The following is a 21,209-nucleotide window of genomic DNA, read 5'->3' as shown; positions in this document are numbered from 1 at the left end:
CTGTGGATAAATCACAACATTGGTAATGTAATAGGAAACTTCTTTTATGCTTGAAATATAGGTTGAACCTCTTTAGTCTGGCTCCCTTAGGACCTGACCGATGCCAAACCAGAGAATTTTCCAAACCACAGGAGGCTAATATTGTCTAGCAGCATTACTAGCACTTCCATTGCTTACTGAGCTCTTAGAATAGATTTAGGGGGTAAATTAGAGCTAAATAACAGTAAAGAACACCGAGAGCCAGGACTGTTGACTATAAACAAACTTTATGGGATCATGGGTAACTTGGCCAAATCCATGATAAGTGGACACCTGGCTAACGAAAATCATGGCGGCTCCTGGATGTTGCTGGACCAGAGAGTGCCGGACTAGAGAGGTTCAACTTATACAAGTCATGCCAACAGACAGAGCCACTCATCCAGTTCCACAAAGGCCTTATAAGATAAGTACTGACTTATTTACCTGGCAATCAGAGGATTATTTAGTAATTTTAGATTATTATTCCCTGTATCCATAAATTTGCACCCTCTACAGTACTAACTTAATGATAGCTGGCACAAAGATAATCTTTTCCAGATATGTAATGCCAGATGAAGTCTTTAGCAATAATGGCCTGCGATTTTCCAATGTAGATTTTAGGCAATTTGCCATAAATTGGGATTTTCATCATAAAATATCAAATCCAAATAACCCCCAATCAAATGGACTTGTGGAAAGGTCTATATGAACAGTAAATAATCGTATTAAAAAGACTTCTGACAATACAATGATTTGTATAAAGAGTTACTGGTTTACTGAACAACATCCCTGGAGAATGGCTTTGCTCCAGCTCAGCTGTTAAGAGGAAGAAGGATCAGCTATAATTTACCAATTACTGATAATCTGTTGAAATTTTATAACAATGAACTATATAGAAAATGAAAGAAAATCAGAAATAGAAGCAGATATATTTTTTACAGAAGTGCCCATCATCTTCCATCACTTAATCCGGGTGATAGAGTGTGTCTGAGGATCAACACTTCTAATATTTGGGGCTAAATGGATACTATTAAAGAACAGCAGGATCCAAGGTCTTGTGTAGCCCAGCAAGATCAAGAGGACAAGTTTTGATATAATCAAAAGGATCTATGAGTAATCACATTGACAACTGAGGTAGGCTATGGCATTTCTCATCTGGGTGATCCTTTACCATTAATGTACAAAGGAGAAACTGTTAAGGAACAAATGAACAGTTCAACAAATGAAGGTTGGGTGGTGTCTCAGGATAACATTGTCCTTGTTGAAGACAGTGTACAGAGGCGATGCCATCAGTGCAGAGATCTCGCTTTCTCGGCACGCCGATATGATGGCGATCGGGAAAACCAGCTTCTGGGTGAGGGTCTGGAGAGGTATGGTAGCCAGAGGTTCGAATGGTCGTGTAGTCAAGGTGGAGAGTACCAAGTCCAAATTCCACAACGGCATGGAGGAATGTACAGCAGGGTTGAGATTCATTAAACCTTTAAGAAATCGCTTTGTTAGAGGGTGAGCGAAGAGCGAGGTTCCCCCTATTGGCTGTCTAAATGCAGTTGGTGCCACGAGATGGACCCTTAAAGATGCTAAAGCCAGTCCGTTTTCTTGTAGATGCATCATATAGTCCCAGATGAGAGGGATTGGGACAATTTGAGGATCAAGGTTGCGGTCAGAACACCACGAAGTGAAGCAATGCCATTTTGACAGGTAAGTGACTCGTGTGTTTTGTTTTCTGCTACGTATAAGAACATTCTGAACACTATCAGAGCAGAGGGCTTCTGAAGCATTCAGACAGCTAGGTACCAGGCTGACAGATGCAGCGTGTGTGGTTGAGGATGAAGGAGGGAACCTCGCGTCTGTGTTAGGAGGTTGTCCATTAGTGGTAGCCGATATGGTTGATGTTGTGCCAGGCGCAACAGAATCGGGTACCAATGCTGGCGAGGCCATTAGGATGCTATGAGGATGACCGAGGCTTTGTCGGACTTGATCTTCTGAAGGACTCTGAAGATAAGTGAGATATGGGAAAAGCGTACATGAGGGGACCATTCCAGTCCAGTAGAAAGGCATCCCCTAGTGAGTGGTGCCCTAGGCCTGCCCTGGAACAGAAGCGGTGACACTTCCTGTTGGCGGCCATGGCGAAAAGGTCTATTTGAGGAAATTCCCAGTGGTGAAATACAGAGTGAAGTACACGGCGGTCGATCTCCCACTCATGTTGTGTAGCAAAATTCCTGCTGAGGGAATCGGCCATCGTGTTGTTGGCGCCAGGTAAGTAGGAGGCCATGAGTGTGATGCCTTTGGCAATGCACCAATTCCATAGTCGGGTTGCTTCCGCACAAAGAGAACGGGATCGCACACCCCCTTGGCGGTTGATACAGAACATGGTGGCTACATTGTCCATGAAAACGGCCATGGTGGAATTGCGGAAGTTTGTATGGAAGTGTCTGCAAGCATTGGCAACGGCCCTCAGATCAAGAAGGTTTATGTGTAAAAGCGATTCCTGAGGAGACCAGCGACCTTGCACGGCTAGGTTGCCCATGTGAGCACCCCAGCTGATGAGAGAGGCATCAGTGGTGATATGGACACGCGGTGACGGGTACCGGAAAGGTGTGCCAGAGAGTAGAATGTCATCTACGGTCCACCACTGGAGGGAAGACTTGATGGTGGTAGGAACGGATACCCATTTGCCCACATTGTGTGTTATAGGATCGTATATTGTGGTTAGCCAATGCTGTAGAGCACAAAAGTGGAGCCTGGCGTGAGGAACGACGTAAGTAGTGAAGGCCATGTAACCCATTAACTTGAGAACTGTTGCTACTTGCACTGAGCGACTGTAGAGAAGCTGATCCAGTAAGTTCTGCAGTGTTTGAATGCTGGGTAGAGGTAAGTATGCCCTTGCTGTGACTGAATCAAGGTGCGCACCTATGAACTCGACTCTCTGGGTAGGTACTACAGTGGATTTGTCCTTGTTGAAAAGAAGATCCAACAAGAGGAAAGTGTCAATCGTGATCCGTACCATGTGCGAGGCCTCCAAAGAGGAGCGTCCTTTTATCAGGCAATCGTTGAGGTAAGGATAGATGATGACCGACATGTGTCACAGTTAAGAGGCCACAACTATGAATGTTTTAATAAAAACTCATGGTGCGGTGACGAGACTGAATGGGAGTACTCGATATTGGTAGTGGTCCTCCCCTATTGTGAAACAAATAAATTTCCTGTGAGCAGGATGGATTGTCACGTGGAAATAGGTGTCCTTGAGGTCGAGAGCAGCAAACCAATCTCCGTGCTCTAGCGCAGGCAGAATCATGGTTAAAGTCACCATCTTGAAGCGTAGTTTCTGAATGTGTTTGTTTAACTGACGAAGATCCAATATGGGCCTCCATCCACCGGTCTTTTTCTCAACAAGGAAATAACGGGAATATAATCATTTCCCTTGAAACTGAGGTGGCACTTCCTCTATTGCTCCTGTGTGGAAGAGATGAGAGATTTCAACCCAAAGCAGATCCTTGTGAGAAGGGTTTCTGAAAAGGAACAGGGATGGGAGGGTTGTGGGGTGGGGAGAGTCTGGAATGGAATGACATAACCGGAGCAGATAATTTCCAAGACCCACGCGTCTGTGGTGATCTTTGCCCATTGGTTGTAAAGATCCAGCAGGAGGAGATTGCTGACTCTCGAACAACGCGACAAACATGTTGCTTATTGGTGGATTGAGCTTGCGCCCGGTTACTTTGGTTTTGGCGCCTTATGGGTCTCTGTCTCTGAAATTGGCGTGGTTGGTCAAACTGACTGTGTTGTGGTTGCCAGTGTTGTCTGGGATGGTAGTAGTTGTTACGCCTCTGAAAGGGGGAGTAACGTTTCCTCCTATAGGGAGGGATGTACATCCCCAGTGATCTCAGGGTTGTTCTCGTGTCCTTGTTGGAATGTAGGACTGAGTCCATTTTGTCGCCAAAGAGAGAATCTTTCTCAAATGGTAAGTCCTCTACTTTGGACTGAAGCTCTTTAGGTACTCCTGCGGACTGGAGGAGCGAGGCCCTGAGCATAACAACTGTGATGGCTGTGGTATGCGCTGCAGTATCTGCCATGTCCATAGCGATCTGGAGGCTAGTACGAGTGGCAGCATAGCCCTTCTGGACTATTGACTTAAGAAGGGGTCTCTTAGCCTCTGGGAGTACCTCCATAAGATCTGTAAGTTTCGCGTAATTATCAAAATTATGGTTTGACAAGTGCGCCAGATAATTTGAGATCCAGAAGAGTAAAGTTGAAGAGGTGTATACTTTCCTCCCAAATAAATCGAGCCTCTTTGAATCCTTGTCAGCGGTGGCAGACTTATATTGAGGTGTCTTTGTGTGCTGCTGGGCTGCATGGAGCACCAGATAATTTGAGTGTGAATGAGAAAACAAGAATTCAGAACTTTTTGGGGGCACAAAGTATTTCTTATCAGCCCACTTGTTAGTGGGGGTAACAGAGGCAGGAGTCTGCCAGAGCTCACTAGTCACCTCCAAGATCGCCTCATCCAGAGGTATGGCTAATTTAGTAGAGTGAGCAGACTGTAAATTCTTTAAGAGATGATGTTGTTTGTCCTTAACTTCTGTTAGTTGGATCTCCTGAGAGACTGCTACTCTCTTGAAAAGGTCTTGAAACTGCCTCAAGTTGTCTGGTGGTGAGGTGTCTCCAGGGATAACAGCATCGTCGGGAGAAGAGGATTGGTCTGTGGGAGAAACCTCGGGAGGTTGGGACTGAGTGGAAGGTTGTTCTTGGAGAAGAGGAGACAGACGAGTGGATGGCAAGGCTTGGCCGGCAGATGGAATAGAAGGAGAATATCTGGAAGGAGAGCAAACCGTTATCAAACATGGAGGCAATCCAGGTGAGTAATGACTCGTGCGGTAGTGAGGCGATGGATCTCTGTGATAACGGGAATGGTGGTTATGGTCCCGGTAGTAATGGGAGGAGTGGGATGGGGAGCGAGTATAACAACGATGAGCCATGTAGTCATAGTGCGAAGAAGACCTTCTCGATTGAATAGCTGGAGAAGGGGAGTATGATCTGTGCTGTAATGGTGAAGGCGAGGCTGAAAAATAATGGAAGGAACCTCGATGATGTCTAGGAGGCGTCAAAAAGGAAGGTGACAGTCTGTCTGGTGAGGAGAACCTCGTAGATCACCATGGTGATCTCCTGCTCGATGGAGAAGGAGGAGATGGAGACGGTGCAGGCAAGAATACAGGTACTGGAGAGGCCGGAGGGGGGCTACGGATGTGATGCGTCTTAGTACGTGCTTTGGTAGCTGTGCGTTCCAGTGCCGAGGCCGGTGCCGTATGCGTCGGTGCCGAGGCTGGTGCCGAGCGATGTTTCTTGGCACGGGAATCACATGCCGGGTGCGTGGAAAGTGGCGCCGTTTGGATTTGAGTCGGTGCCGGCGTGTCCCGAGGCGATGCTATAGGTTGTCGGTCCTGAGAATGTGGGACCGGTGCCGGAGTCTAATCTCGAGCTCATGAAGGTAGAGAATGGTCCCCCACGGAGCTCAGTGCCGGTTGCTCCTGCACCGGAGTTATCAAGTCCCCTGAAGAGGACGATGAAGTAGATGTGGCGCGTAACGGTACCGAGGGTGGCCTCGGTGACAGTGAAATAGCCAGAGTCGACGGATTCGGTGCCGGGAGAGCTTTTCATGCCGGAAAAGTGTCAGTGGCATGACGGGGTGCTGAGGATACCGTTTCAGGACGAGCGCTTGAAACTGCCATATAAGACTTAGATCTCTGAGTAGCTCTGCCCTGAGACGTTAGAGGGAGAGATCTACTTGGCGACGGTCGGGGCCTCTTAGAGGGAGCCCTTGATGGAGAGGAGGTGCTTCGTTTCTGAGGCTGGTGCGTGTCCCAAGTTGGGGAGGCTGGCGCAGGTGGTTGAAGGGCCTTATCAAATAAAATCATACGGAGCTTCATTTCACGGTCTCAGCAGTCCCTTGCCGTGAGCTTGGAGCAATGTGCGCATTTTTGCGGAACTTGACTCTCGCTGAGACATCATATACACACCGCATGGCCGTCAGAGACAGGCATGGGGTCTTTGCACGAGGAGCGTTTTTTGAATCCGGGAGAGCCCGGCATCTTGAGGGTTCTAATACCCGCGGCTACGAAGTTTATGCCACTGGTCCGTGCTTTCTTATTTTGTTCTTTTATTTATCTCTTTCTTTTCTTTTCTCTCTTTTTTTTAAACTATGTACTTGGTAAAAGGAGAAGGGAGAACTTGGAGCTAACAACGAACAGTTTTTTTGGTTTTTTTTAGTAGTAACAAAGAACTTAATAAGGAACTTCGTATAACACTAAAAACTGAAAGTAAAGCTGAAATTTTTTTCTCACAAAGGTTGGACAAGAAGGAGAGATGATTCTTCCATCTGCAGCCTGAGGCAGTTGAAGAGGAAGTGCTTGAGACCGGATCGCGCAGTGCGGAAGAGCACGAATGCCGCGAGACGCCCCTCCCCGTGCATGCGCGTTCTAGCTGACTACGGCTTTAAAGATCTCCATCTTCCAGCGCCAGGGCAAGTCCAGCACCTAATGTGGAGCACCCACAGGGACATCACTAGAAGAAGAACCTCTCTTCATTAGGTAGTTGAACATTGGATTTATGGAAATTTACTAATTGGGTAGAGAATGTATATGTATTATTAGAAGCTTCTGGGGGCAGCTGAGTTAGTCTATACAAGATAAACTTAAAAAACAAAAACTGGTCTGATAGCACTTTATAGACTAACAAAACACGTAGATGGTATCATGAGCTTTCGTGGGCACAGCCCACTTCTTCAGATGACTGGAGTTTTGAGTTTAGGATATGCGGACCGAAAATAAATAGGGGAGAAGGGAGTAGGGGGAAGAAAAAAAAAGAGGAGGGGCAGGAAACAAGTTTTTCCCTTTGATTTTTTCATAACATCTGCTCATTTCCCACCTCCCTTCCTTTTTTTTCCTTCCCTCCTCTCCCCTATTTATTTTGGGTCTGCACATCCAAAATTCAAAACTCAACCAGTTTTTGTTTTTTAAGTTTATGTATTATTAGATAGTTGCTAAATGTTTATATATAAAAGAGTTGATTAAAAAAAAGATATAGAAATATATGTATGAAAGATTGATTGTGATTTGGAGATATTACCACATAAGGGATAATGTTGTGAGTATAGGAATTTAGAGATGTGTCTCAAAGGCCAGGATTGGAAACATTTCATGGCTGTGTGCAGCACCTCACTATAGAAGCTCTCCAGTTTCTTTTATTAATGTTTTATTTCTTTCTCATTCACTGGTTTGTTATTTAATGAACCCTGAGATCATTACAACAACCAAATATCAATAACTATTTAGATATTTCACAGCTACAAAAATTACCATGTATCTTCCAGACTCGAAATTTTCCATCATCTTCTTCAAATGCATGTTTTCTGATAAGATAGCTTCATATCTTATCTCTGACAACTGGGGAATTGGAGAAAAACTAAATTACTTGTTGAACTTAACAATATTAGCTACAAAATACTGAGTATAATTCTTTATAAGTTTAATTTATGCTTTACTGAAAACATTCATAAAGAACCATGACACTAGTATAATGGACATTTTTCTTTAACACAAGAAACTAATTTTTTCAATGTACAGGCAGTCCCCGACTTACACGGAGCTGACTTACGTCGGATCCGCAGTTACGAACGGGGCTTTTCTCGCCCCTGAGGACACGGACTGCGGGACCTCGCGGTCCCGCCGCCCGTGTACTCCGGGGCGAGAAAAGCTGCTCCGCGTCTCCCTGGTCTGCAGACCAGGAAGACACGGAGCAAAGCCGCGGAGGGGCTCGGGCAGTGGGGCAGCCCAGGCGCTCCCGGGCTGTCCCGCTGCCGGCTTCCCCCGATGCTTTGCAAAGCCTCGGGGGAAGCCAGCAGCGGGACAGCCCGGGTGCGCCTGGGCTGCCCCGCTGCCCGAGCCCCTCCGCGGCTTTGCAAAGTCTTGGGGGAAGCCGGCAGCGCGACAGCTCAGGCGCGCCTGGGCTGTCCCACTGTGGGCGTGCTCCAAGGCTTTGCTCCCCGTCTCCCTGCAGACCAGGGAGACGGGGAGCAAAGCCGCGGAACACGTCCGCAGGGGGACAGCTCAAGCGCGCCTGGGCTGTCCCGCTGCGGGCGTGCTACAAGGGTTTGCTCCCCGTTTCCCTGGTCTGACTTGTAGATCAGGGAGACGGGGAGCAAAGCCTCGGAGCACGCCAGCAGTGGGACAGCCGCAGCGTGCCTGGACTGTCCCGCTGCCCGCGTGCTCTGCGGCTTTGCTCCGCGTCTCCCAGGTCAGCAGACCAGGGAGACGGAGTAAAGCCGTGGAGGACTTGGGCGGTCCCGCCACCGCCGTCTCCCTGGTCTGTGGGGGGGAGGGGTGCAGCTAGTGCCCCTCCCCCAGCAGACCAGGCTTTTCTTGCCTACCCCTGGGGTAGAGCAGCTGGGGGCTGCCGGGTTGGTCCCGCAGCGCCACTCCGGACCAACCCGGCAGCACTCCAGCTGCTCCGCCCCAGGCGTCCTGATTCAGCCGCTGCTGGTCAGTTTCAGCAGCGGCTGAATCAGGATGCCTGGGGCAGAGCAGCTGGGGTGCTGCTGGGTTGCTCCAGTAGCGCTGGAGCCGCGCTACTGAAGCAACCCAGCAGCACCCCAGCTGCTCTGCCCCAGGCGTCCCCAAGTCAGCCGCTGCTGAAACTGACCAGCGGCTGACTACAGAAAGCCCCAGGCAGAGTTGCTCTGCCCCAGGCTTCCTGGAATCAGCCGCTGATCAGTTTCAGCAGCAGCTGACTTGGGAACGCCTGGGTTTCTTAAGTTGAATCTGTATGTAAGTCAGAACTGGCGTCCAGATTCAGCCGCGGTTGAAACTGATCAGTTTCAGCAGCGGCTGACGCCAGTTCCGACTTACATACAGATTCAATTTAAGAACAAACCTACAGTCCCTATCTTGTACGTAACCCGGGGACTGCCTGTATACAGAAAGGAGCATCTCTAAATTTCAAGGGTTTTGGTAAATTCTGTTTCTGCTCTCCAGACATTTTCAAATATATAAGGAAGGGATGGAGCTTTTTTGTTTTTAAAACTGAAGTTTACAATTATTTACAATTCTGCAAGATTAACAATCCATCTTTACAACTGACTGACTTCTTGACTTCTCCAAGCAGTTTCATAAAAGGTTAAAAGAAGCTGTCAAAATTAGATAAAGTTTCTAGATATAATGAATAATTTTAATTATGTAATAGGTATAATAAGATAACTCCTCACTTAACATTGTCCTGGTTAATGCTGTTTCATTGATACATCCCTGGTCTATTTGAATATGTTTACACTATGGGACAAAGTCAAACTAAAATATGGAACTTCAGCTACGTTAATTGCATAGTTGAAGTCAAAGTAGTTTAACTTGGCTTTTGGTGATGTCTACACTGCAGGAAGTCCAAAGAACAGCATTCTTCCTTCAAATTCCCCTACTCATTGTGAAAGCAGGGATACCAGCACTGACCGGAATGCCCCTCTCACTTCGAATCTTCGCTAGACCCGCTACTTCGAACCCTGGAAGATTGACAGCGGCAGCTTCAATCTTCCTCTGTTGTGTAGACATACCCTTAGAGAACATATTTGTTTAAAGCTTCACAACGTTTGCTTATAACATTGCTTGGCCTCCTGTTAGCATGTGGAGGCTTGAAACCAGGGTGGGCCAGTGGTCTCATCATCTCCTCACCCACAGCAATCAACTGTTTGGCAAGTGTTCAGGAAACTCTGGGGGAAGAGAGGGAGGAAGTGGCACACAGCCTCCTCCTCCTCCCTCTCCAGAATGCCCTAAAAGAGCTGATTTCTGCAGATGGGAGGCATGGAAAGGAGGGATGTCTGAAAGCCTCATCCTTGTTACTCTCCCCTGCCTTCCCTGACTGCTGCAGGAGGGAAGCATGCAGCTTCTCTTTTATCTTTCAGCTCCTCCTACCCACAGCAATCAGCTGTTTTATCACATTCAGTCAGCTAAGAAGAGGGGAGGTACTAGGATACTCTGGAGTGGAGGAGTGGGAGCAGGCCTGGGGCAGAGCTGGGGGTTTGAGTACCCACAGCACTTTAGCAAGTCAGCAACCATGTAGAAAGGCATGCCCTAGGAAATATCCCACTTGAAATAAACACCAATCCTCTGATTAGAAGTTGTTTTATACACATATACATATACATATACACAGGGCTCGACAAATTAGTCAATCTACTCACCCGGGGCAAGTAGATTTTAAGCTGGCACGGTGCCGCAGTGTGATCAGCGCATGAGCAGCACAGTCTGTGAATGCACAGTGTGCCAAACCGTGTGGCTGGCGAGCAAGGCTCACTGCCGCTTGTCAAGCCTTGCATATACATGTCAAGGGTTTTGGTAAACTGTGTTTCTGCTCTGTATACACACAGTATAATTTTTAATGTCTTTTGTCTGGTGAAAAAAATTCTCTTCAATTTAACATTATTTACATGAATTCTTTTGGGAAATTGCATTTGCTTAACATTAATACGCTTAAAGGAAATTTTTTCAAGAACATAACTACAACATGAACTGAGGAATTACTGTAAAAATAACCTTGAATTTTTATATGCTTAAATGAAACTACAGTACTGATGATCAGAATGGACTGTACGTTAAAGTTGGATGTTGCACAATTTACATTTACTGGTTCTTTATTGTTCTGATACAAAACTAAAGGCAAAATAAATGGTATTATTATTTCATTAAATATAATAGCAAGCTGATTACAAACAAAAGCACAAGATGCAATCCTTTTTTATTTTTAATCAGAGAATGTATGTCATTATCAGTATTGATCTAGAGAATGAGCTTGTCTTTTATTTCTTTTTTATTCATTTTTTTTGCTTGCATACCTGTTGTTTTGCTAACAATTTTTCTTTTATCTCCAACTCCATTTTTAACTTTCTTTCCAGAAGAGTAGCTTTCTCCATGATAGTTGCTATAGTGATCTCCTTCTGATGAAGCTCTTCTGTCAGGTCAGAGATTTCTGTCCTCATTCTTTCCTGCTCAGAGCTATGGGACTGCTCCTCGTGATAAAGATGATCCCTTATCTATAGCAAATGTGTTCCAAAAAGACAATGTTTATGAAGTATATTAGATCACATCACTTATCACCTACTAGTGGCTTTTCTCTCCCCTGTTCCATCCTACCAAACCTTCTAACCATATTAGTAATTTTAATGCAATTTTAAAATAAAATGTCTTTATGATTCAACACAATTAGCTTTTTTCTTTATTTAGTATTTTTCACAAATTATTATTCTTTAGTTAATTTTCTATTTAACTGGTGTCAAAGGAGGTAATAATATTTAGATTCACAACAACAAACCAACAATAAGAACAAGTTTTGTAATTATTAATTTTAATAATTATAACAAGACGAAATATATCTATTGAAAGGTGTTATTTACTAAGATGTATTTACCTTACCTCTAAATTAGTTTAGGCTGTCTTAAAAGCATTCATTTCACTTAAAATGAATTCACAGAAGCTCTTTGTTTGTGACTGTTTCTCATTAAAGAGCGTATACAGCATTATGGAACAAAGCTTTATTAGTACTAAGTATTACAGAATACAAAATATGCCATTAAATCACTTTATGACAGTAACTGCTGCTATAATACATAACATTTAAGGGCATATTTTCTGCAAAATCTTCCTTTCTCTGGTACTCCAGAAGTCTCACAATGCCAGTAACAAATAATGTAGCACCAGAGATCATCATATTACTTAAAAGCAAGAACAAAAGCCAGCCAAACTATGTCTGAATTTATTTTAATAAGTTTCCCATAAAAATGCACATGGTGGACAGCTAATGATATTTTCATTTTATTAGAAACTAGCAGATTAACCTGGCATTGGTTGAGTCTTTAACTCAGGTAAGAGGGGTTTTTTTTAAATAAAAGGAAAATATACATGATAGTATTTTTCAAAAACACAGTATTATTTTTATGAAGTTATTTTTTATTTCAGATTTCTTTAAAAAAGGGATTATTAACATTTTCCAATACATTTTTAGTCATTTTTAAAAAATGGGAATTCCATCAAGTGTATTTGTTTTACTTCAGCACTACAAACTCTTATAGTTTGCTATATTTTAACAAAGGGCTATAGTTAATGTGATTTGCAATAACATTTTCTTATAGTTTTCAAACTTAAAGCATGTATCTGAGCCAAAATAGGGCACTATTCCAAATTTCGTTTTTATCTCTTTTCTGTGAGGTTAACTGAGAAGCAATCCTATTTTGGGTCCATCCTATTTTTCTGGTTTATTGTGGTTCAGTCATTTGCTCAGTTATGTCAGTTTTGAAGACTGTACTTGATTTGGTGAGTGTGTCTCTTTTCTGTTGGGTTTTAAGAAAAGCAATCCTATTCCAGACATATCGTCTGTGTCTAGACTGCATCCCTTGTCCGTAAAAGGGATGCAAATTAGACACATCGCAATTGCAAATGAAGCGGGGATTTAAATCCCCCCGCTTCATTTGCATAAACATGGCTGCCGCTTTTTTCCGGTTTGGGGCTTTGCCGGAAAAAAGCACCAGTCTAGACAGGGATCTTTCGGAAAATAAAGCCTTTTCCGAAAGATCCCTTAGTCCTCTTAAAAAAAGGAATAAGGGATCTTTCGGAAAAGGGTTTATTTTCCAAAAGATCCCTGTCTAGACTGGCGCTTTTTTCCGGTAAAGCTCCAAGCCGGAAAAAAGCGGCAGCCATGTTTATGCAAATGAAGCGGGGGGGATTTAAATCCCTGCTTCATTTGCAATTGCGATGTGTCTAATTTGCATCCCTTTTACGGAAAAGGGATGCAGTCTAGACACAGCCATCCTGTTTGCCTTGCACAACCAAACCCTTACATTGCTTTAATTAATGATAAGAGGAAGCTGTGTACCAAATTTGGTGGTCCTAGTTATCATTTATGAGCAGTTTTCAGTCCATAAGCATTCATTTAGCAGTGCCAAAACAGAGCGCTATTCCAAATTTCTCTTTTATCTCTTTTCTGTAAGGTTTACTGAGAAGCAATCCTATTCCACATTCATCTTCTTTTTCTGGCTCATATTGTTTCAGTTCAAGAGTGAAAATAGTTTTCATTCCTTACACTGGGATGGAGGTTTTTTGGGGAGTGGGGACAGTTGTGATAAAACAGTACCTGTACGAAATTTAAGCATGAGATGGAGTGAAGGGGGCTCAAGGCAGGGGACTGGAGAGTGTTAGTCAGGCATGAGGGTGAGAGAGGGTTGTGGGGGATGCAGAAGTCAGGGCAGGGGCTTGGAGATAAGGAGGATGGTGGTGTGGGTGATGTAGGAGTAAGGTTCGGGGGGTGAAGATGGGCGCAGAACAGGAGGCTGGGGGTGTGCAGGAGTCAGGTTTAGGAATGAGGAGGGGCTCAGGGCAGGGGGCTGAAGGTAGGGGATGCAGAAGTCAGGGTTGGGGGATGAGAGGAGGTTCAGGGTATGGTGTGTGGGGGTACCAGAGTAAGAAATGGGGGTGAAGAGAAACTCAGGCTAGGGGATTGGTGTCGGGGGGGCATGCAGGATTCAGGGAGAGAAGGTGAGAAAGAGCTCAGGGCACAGGATTGGGGGGTGAGGTGCAGAGGTCAAGGTTGGGGGTGAGGAAAGGTTCAAGAGGTATAAGGGGTGCAGAAGTCAGGGTTGGGGGGATGAGTAGGGGTTTAGGGCAGGGTGCATGGGGATGCCAGAGTAAGGGTTGGAGGGCAGGGCATGTGGATGATGTGTATGTGTGTGTGGGGGGGTAGAAGTGTATGTTGGAAGGCGAGTGACTCAGGGCAGAGAACTGGGGGGAGGGGCTGCGTCTAGACTGACGCTCTCTTGCTCAAATACTTTTAAAGCAAGAGTTCTTGCTTTAAAGTATTTGAGCAAGAGAGCAGCTATACTGGCCAATGTAGACACAGCCGGGGTGTGTTGGGTGCAGGAGTCAGAGTTGGGGGATGAGAAAGGGCTCAGAGCAGGCGGGTGGAGGATGTAGGAGTCAGGGTTGGGAGTGAGAAGCTTAGGGCAAGTGAGTAAGTGTGTGTATAGGAGGTAGGAGGGGGGTAAAGCCCCCTCCCCCTGAGATTTGTGCTAAGGTTGTTTGCTCTTCCCCTTCCTGTCCCTGTCAGGGAGCAAGAACAAAGTGCACAGCCCAACCAGAGTGAAGAATGCAGCAAACTGTGCACTTTCCCCTCGCTCCCTGACAAAGGGGAACAGCCAGTGGGACTCCCTGTACCAACTTGAGGAGAAACAGCTTCAGTCTCTCCACCCTCATTAAAGGGTGTCTGGAGGGTAGGAGGCTTGGGGTTGTGGCAATGCTGGTCAGCAGGGGAAGGGGGAGACAGGAGGATGATTCTGCCTGCCTAGTGATTCTGTTTCCTTTCTATATGATTTTATGAGAAGCAATCCCATTCTGGGCACATCCCATTTTTCTGGCACAACCAAACCCTTATGTTGCTTTAAGTAATGATTAGAAGAAGCTGTACACTGAATTTGGTGGTCCTACCTTTTACCATTTAGGAATAATCCTTGAACAGAGAAACAGATAGACAAAGAGACAAATATATACTGCATCTCAAATATATAGGAGATATAAACTAGGGCTGTCAAGCAATTAAAAAAAATTTAATCACACAATTCAACATGTAAACTGCCCCCTTTGAAATGCTGTGGCAGCGTTTCAAAGGGGCAACACTGTAGAAGCGTGGGATCAGCTGATCCCCAGCTCCTAATGCACTGCCCCTTTGAAGCTCCAGACTGGCACTTCAAAAGGGCAGTGTAACACGGAGCTGGGCACTCCAGCTGATCCCTGGCTCCACATTACACTGCCCCTTTGAAGCGTTGGACCGGCACTTAAAAGGGGAAGTTCTGCATGGAGCCCAGGGTCAGCTGGGGACTCTAGCTGATGCCAGCTTTCTAATGCGCTGCCCCATTGAAGCACCGGAGCGGTGCTTAAAAGGGGCAGTGCAGCGTAAACGCTTGCTATTAACATGTTTATAAAATTGTGTTAATCTTTCCCTGTGTTAATCACAGGCATTAACATCAATTGACACATAAACATTTGAAAGCAATTAAATTTAGATATAACCATTTAAGGGACAGGCCATGACCTCATGACAAAGTTAAATCTGCTTCAGCAACCTTTTAGGCTTCTCCCAGTTGCACATGATGCTGTTCACATGCCTGGTCAATAGTATAAGGTTTGTGTGTGGAGAAAGAGCTGGGCAGAACCTACACACCAAAAATAACATGGCCATATTTGATACCAAGTTATAGGTCACCTCATTCCACTGCTATATTGCCTTCACCAGGGGCCTATATGAGCAGTATGGCACACAGGTAACCCGAAGAACTTCCGCACTGAGCCATGCATTATATTCCAAGGTGCCCAGGATAACCTGTTCCAGTTGTTCATCCATCACAGGTTATGTCTTGTGTGTGTGTGTGTGTGTGTGTGTGTCAAGGGGGGGAGGTATTTTCATGACTATGCCCCTCGGCCTCTAGTTGCATGTTTCACCCAATTCTGTTTGCCCAGTTCACTTTAGTATTGAGTGTACAACTATCCTATTCTTTCTGGGAACACAGTATACAGATAAGCCTCCTTCCAACATGTAAAAATGCAGCTACTCTCTTATGTGCGTTTTTGCAGTTCTGTAAGTAAGGTCACGTTTTGCCTTAATTCCTTTTTCTTTAAAAAAAAATCTCTATTACAATTAAGATTTCAAAATATTTATAAATGTGAAATACCTTGTTTAGCTCTTTTTGCTGACTTTCCTGGTGTTGTTCCAACTTTAATAGTTCAGCATTTTTATTTTCGAGTTCCTCAACACATTGTGCATATGCTGATTGAAGCCTTTAAGTAAAAAATTATTAATAATAATAATAATTTCTGAGGATCAAATTGTTCCCTGCATGAGTAAAAAACAAACATGAATTGGGCAGAGAATGCCGTGAGCCACAGTTTATAGAATTTTCACCTCACCATTCAGTCAGGGAATTTTGCCTCACCATTCCACTTAGGAAGGAACAATCAGCTTCACACATACAGAATGGGAAACGACTGTCTAGGAAGGAGTACGGCAGAAAGGGATCTAGGGGTTATAGTGGCCACAAGCTGAATATGAGTCAGCAGTGTGATGCTGTTGCAAAAAAAGCAAACATGATTCTGGGATGCATTAACAGGTGTGTTGTGAGAAAGACATGAGAAGTCATTCTTCCGCTGGTTAGGCCTCAGTTGGAGTATTGTGTCCAGTACTGGGCAACGCATTTCAAGAAAGATGTGGAGAAATGGGCGAGGGTCCAGAGAAGAGCAACAAGAATGATTAAAGGTCTAGAGAACATGACCTATGAAAGAAGGCTGAAAGAATTGAGTTTGTTTAGTTTAGAAAAGAGAAGATTGAGAGGGGACATGATAGCAGTTTTCAGGTATCTAAAGGGTGTCATAAGGAGAAGGGAGAAAACTTGTTCATCTTGGCCTCTGAGGATAGAACAAGAAGCAATGGGCTTACACTGCAGCAAGGGAGGTTTAGGTTGGACATTAGGAAAAAGTTCCTAACTGTCAGGGTGGTGAAACACTGGAATAAGTTGCCTAGGGAGGTTCATCTCTGGAGATATTTAAGAGTAGGTTAGATAATATCAGGGATGGTCTAGACAGTATTTGGTCCTGCCATGAGCGCAGGGGACTGGACTTGATGACCTCTCGAGGTCCCTTCCAGTCCTAGTATTCTATGATTCTATGATTCATTCTTATGGAAAAGGTAGGAGCTTTGGTAACCTAAACCAAGGTGGAATTTGATTGATCTATGGATCATCTGTCTACATTAAGAATCCTGAGATCACTTGTGAAACCTTATGCCATATAACATCACATGGCTACAGCAAAACACATTTTACCAACGTAACTGTAAAAATTATACAACTTGTTGTCATGGGGTGTAGTGGTGTTAGAGCGGAGGTGTGCCATGGAGAACAGAGTTCAAAATGGCTGCCCTTAAAGGGGCAGGCGACTTTTTTTTTTCCTCAATAACTTTCCCCCCCGACCCTTTTTAGTTTTGGTCATTAACTTTTCCCCACCCCCTCCTCTTTTTTTTTTGCTCAACAAAAAATCCCTGGTGTTCCTCAAAAAAAATTTATTGTTTGGTGTTCCTTGGTTTAAAAAGTTTAATAAACACTGTGTTAGAGGCTTGTTTTTTAACCAGTGTATTTTTAAAATGTGTTAGAATACCTAGACCAAAGGAAAGGCATTCTTTTTATCAAATAAGCACGTAAAGTCAAATAAAATAAAATATTTTAAAAGAATTGGGCTTCATGAAAACTGTTTCATAGAATGTGTATCTAATGATTATAATCTTATAATATAAAATTACTAAAATATTAATTCAAACATGAATTTGATTTTTCTAAACTATATTATCTATTAAAAACAAACAATATAAACCAAAAGAAAGAGAAAAGTTATTCAGCTTGCAATTTTTTTACAATGTAAACGATGTCTTTCAAATACATACTTCATTTGATTTTCTTGGATGCTTTTACATTCTGCAGTTTTCAAGAATTCTTTACGCAGCTGCTGGAATTCAACTTCCATCCCTCTCCAGAGGGCATTATGTGACTGCAGTTCATTTTTCATCCCTGAAAGTTCTGCCTCCATGCTCTAAATAAATGAATAAATTAATTAAATAAAATGACTCAATAGTGCCTTAAATTCCATGGTTTTGTAGCATATATATTGTCATATCCTTTATTTTACATATTTAATATGAATTTAAGAGGCAATTTGTATTGTAAAAAATGCTTTTATTCTGAGGCCAGTTGCTACTTTGGAAAAGGTATTGCTTTTGTAAGGTTTTCTATAGTTAGTCTCTCCCAGGGTATGTCTACACTACAAAGTTAGTTTGAACTAACGGACGTTAGTTCGAACTAACTTTAATAGGCGCTACACTAGCGCTCCGCTAGTTTGAATTTGAATCGAACTAGCGGAGCGCTTAGTTCGAACTAGGGTAAACCTCATTTTACGAGGTTTAAGCCTAGTTCGAACTAGCTAGTTCGAATTAAGGGGTGTGTAGCCCCTTAATTCGAACTAGTGGGAGGCTAGCCCTCCCCAGGTTTCCCTGGTGGCCACTCTGGCCAACACCAGGGAAACTCTATGCCCCCTTCCCGGCCCCGGACCCTTTAAAGGGGCACGGGCTGGCTACGGTACCCGTGCCAGGTGCAAGCCTGCCAGCACCCAGCCAGCAGACCCTGCACCTGGCACGGCACAGAGCCACCCATCCGATGTCCCCCAGCCCTCCCCCTCTTCCCGGGACCAGGCTGGCGGCTCCCGGGAGCTTGCCCTGGACCGCAAGAGGCGGGCACCTTCCTGGGCTAGTGCGGACATCGTGGACCTCGTCCACGATCTCCGCACTAGGCACAGGAAAGTGGCCGTCTAGGGCAGGAGAGCTGCCAGGCTGGCCACCCAGGAGCAGGTGTGCATGAAAATCAAGGGGGTCCACTGAGACTCCCGACCCTGAGCCCTGAGCTTACAATGGCCGTCCTGGGTCAGACCAAAGGTCCATCTAGCCCAGTAGCCTGTCTGCCAACAGCGGCCAACCCTAGGGACCCTGGAGGGGATGGACCGACAACAGTGACCAAGTCATTGGTCTCGTGCCATCCCTCTCCAGCCTTCCACAAACTTTGGGCAGGGACACCACTCCTACCCCCTGGCTAATACCACACCATGGACCCAATCTCCATGACTTGATCTCACTTCCCTTTAAACTCTGTTCTAGTTGTAGCCTTCACAGCCTCCTGCAGCAAGGAGTTCCGCAGGTTAACTATTTGCTTTCTCAAGAACAACTGTCTCTTACTAGTTTGAAGCCTGCTACCCATTCCTTTCCTTTGGTGTCCTCTAGTCCTTCTTTATGGGAACTCAGGAAGAACTTTTATGAATGCACCCTCTTCACCCAACCCCTGCTTTTAGAGACCTCTATCCTGTCCCCCCTCCGTCTCCTCTTTTCTAAGTTGAACAGTCCCAGTTTCTGTAGTCTTTCTTCATCTGGGACCTGTTCCCAACCCCTGATCATGTTAGTTGCCCTCCCCTCTCCCAGCCTTTCTCTTCCCCTCTCCCACCTCCTTTTCCCAGTCTCCCCCAGTTTTGTTCAATAAAGACAGAGTCAATGTTGGAAGAAACGTTATCTTTATTTTGTACATCAATAAGAAGGGGGGCTAGGGAAGGATAAGTGGAAGGAGGTGAGGGAGGAATGGGGTACGAGCACCCGATGGGGAGGACTTGGCTGACTCTGCGGGCTTCTGGGGATGGAAGCTCTCCTGCAGCCCCCCGATTACTCTCTCTCCACAGATGGCAGCCTGCGGCAAGTGCAGCCGGGCTGATGGCCGAGTGGTGTGATGTGCCCAGTGTGGGTACTCCGGGCACTCCAAGCCAGAACTTCTTTGCAAGCGGGGCACCCCTTAGAACTGTCTGTCCGGGGTGGGGGTCAGGACCCTTTAAGCGCAGCCCTCGGCTAGCCTGAGACAGCATCTCCACGCTCTAAGTCCTCCTCTGATGCCCTGCCGGCACTGCTTCCGGCCATCCTTAAGCCCTGTTCAGAGTCCACTCCATGTGGACTTGCTAGTTCGAATTAGCAAAACGCTAATTCGAACTAGTTTTTAGTTCTAGACGCGTTAGTTCGAATTAGCTTAGTTCGAATTAACGTTGTAGTGTAGACGTACCCCCTGTCTCTAGAAATGTTACTCAACTATAAGAGTACATCTATACTGCTACACTATTTCAGGATACCGGAGTATCCTGAAATAGCTAACACGCATCTTCACAGCAAGCCCATTAAATCAGGCTTGCTATTCCGATGTCCCTGTTTCTATGAGGAGTAAGGGACATTTTGGAATAGTGCTTTATTTAAAAAAATTGGCATTGTGTGGACACCGCCAAATGACAATATAAGCTATTTCAAACTAGGGGGGCAAAATCAAATCAGTTTCTTAGATGCCTATATACACATGCAAGAAGTATGGGGAATAAGCAAGAAGAACTTTAAGTGCTAGTAAATAAACACAACTATGACATAATTAGTATCAGAGACTTGGTGTGATAAAACACACAATGGGTATGTCTAGACTATATGCCTCTGCCGACAGAGGCATGTAAACTAGGCTACCCGACATAGTCAAAGAAGCCAGGATTTAAATATCCTCAGCTTCATTAAAATAAATATGGCTGCCGCGCTCTACTGGCTCATCTGATCATCGGCACAGTGTGCGAGTCAAGACGCGGATTGGTCGACAGGGAAGCCTTTGTCGACCGCTCCTGTAAACCTTGTTTCATAAGGCATAAGGGAGTGGTCGACAAAGGCGTCCCCTGTTGACCGATCTGCATCTTGACTCATGTGCTATGCCGATGATCAGCTGAACCGGCACAGCATGGCGGCCATGTTTATTTTAATGAAGCTGGGGATATTTAAATCCCGGCTTCTCTGACTATGTTGGGTAGCCTAGTTTACATGCCTCTGTCGGCAGAGGCATGTAGTCTAGACATACCCAACTGAAATACTGAATGTATAGAACAGTGTTTCTTAAACTATGTTCTGTGGAACACTGGTGTACTGTGAACAACTCGCAGGTGTGCCGCGACCTCTTCTTTGTTTTTGTTACTTCTTTGTTTTTGTCTTTTTTTGTCTGACGACAATTTTTGTTTTTGTTAAGAAAATTTTCATAGGTGTTCCACATCAAAAAATATTATTGTTTGGTGTACTGTGGTCTCAAAAAGTTTAAGAAACACTGGTATAGAAGGTGTGCCTATTGGAGTCCAGGAGGTGGGCAGGCATTAGCCTGTCCACACCTAAAGGAGCTCCCCCCAGCCTATGGGGAGGGTCCACTGAGCCTAGAAAACCAAGTAATTACTTAGGAAAAATAAAGATAAAACAGGGACGGGTGTGAGGGTCAAAGGGCTAAAACTAGGGAATCGGATGGGGACACCGAGCAGAGAACCCCGGACAGCATCCATTGCCCCTTGAAGGTCTTGAGAGAGAGCCAGTGGATGCCGCCAAGTGGAACTCTGCCCGGATGCATGAGCGGATGCAAGAACGGAAATAGGCCCCACAGTCGCAGGCCCCTCCCTCGGCCAATCTCTGCTCCCTGATCTTATAAATAGCTTGGCGATAGCTAGGAGGAGGTTGATCAGGAGGTCCGCAAATTTGTG

At 45.1% G+C, this 21,209-nt stretch overlaps 1 protein-coding gene across 3 annotated transcripts in view; it reads right to left on the bottom strand.

Moving 5' to 3' along the window:
* The window catches only part of DEUP1 (deuterosome assembly protein 1), a 100,308-nt gene that overhangs the window by 45,023 nt on the left and 34,076 nt on the right, over positions 1 to 21,209 (bottom strand). For all 3 annotated transcript variants that reach the window (XM_025182940.2, XM_075919299.1, XM_014571845.3), the window contains 4 exons: positions 17,527 to 17,672; positions 15,767 to 15,872; positions 10,889 to 11,086; positions 7,368 to 7,454 (listed from right to left, as the gene is read on the bottom strand). In XM_025182940.2, coding sequence (XP_025038725.2) covers positions 7,368 to 7,454; positions 10,889 to 11,086; positions 15,767 to 15,872; positions 17,527 to 17,672 — 537 coding nt within the window. The remainder of the gene's footprint in view (positions 1 to 7,367; positions 7,455 to 10,888; positions 11,087 to 15,766; positions 15,873 to 17,526; positions 17,673 to 21,209) is intronic.

Source organism: Pelodiscus sinensis, chromosome 1, assembly GCF_049634645.1.
Source record: "Pelodiscus sinensis isolate JC-2024 chromosome 1, ASM4963464v1, whole genome shotgun sequence".
Lineage (NCBI taxonomy): Eukaryota > Metazoa > Chordata > Testudines > Trionychidae > Pelodiscus > Pelodiscus sinensis.
Note: the sequence above shows the minus strand (reverse complement) of the source record. Positions and strands in the feature narration are given on the sequence as shown.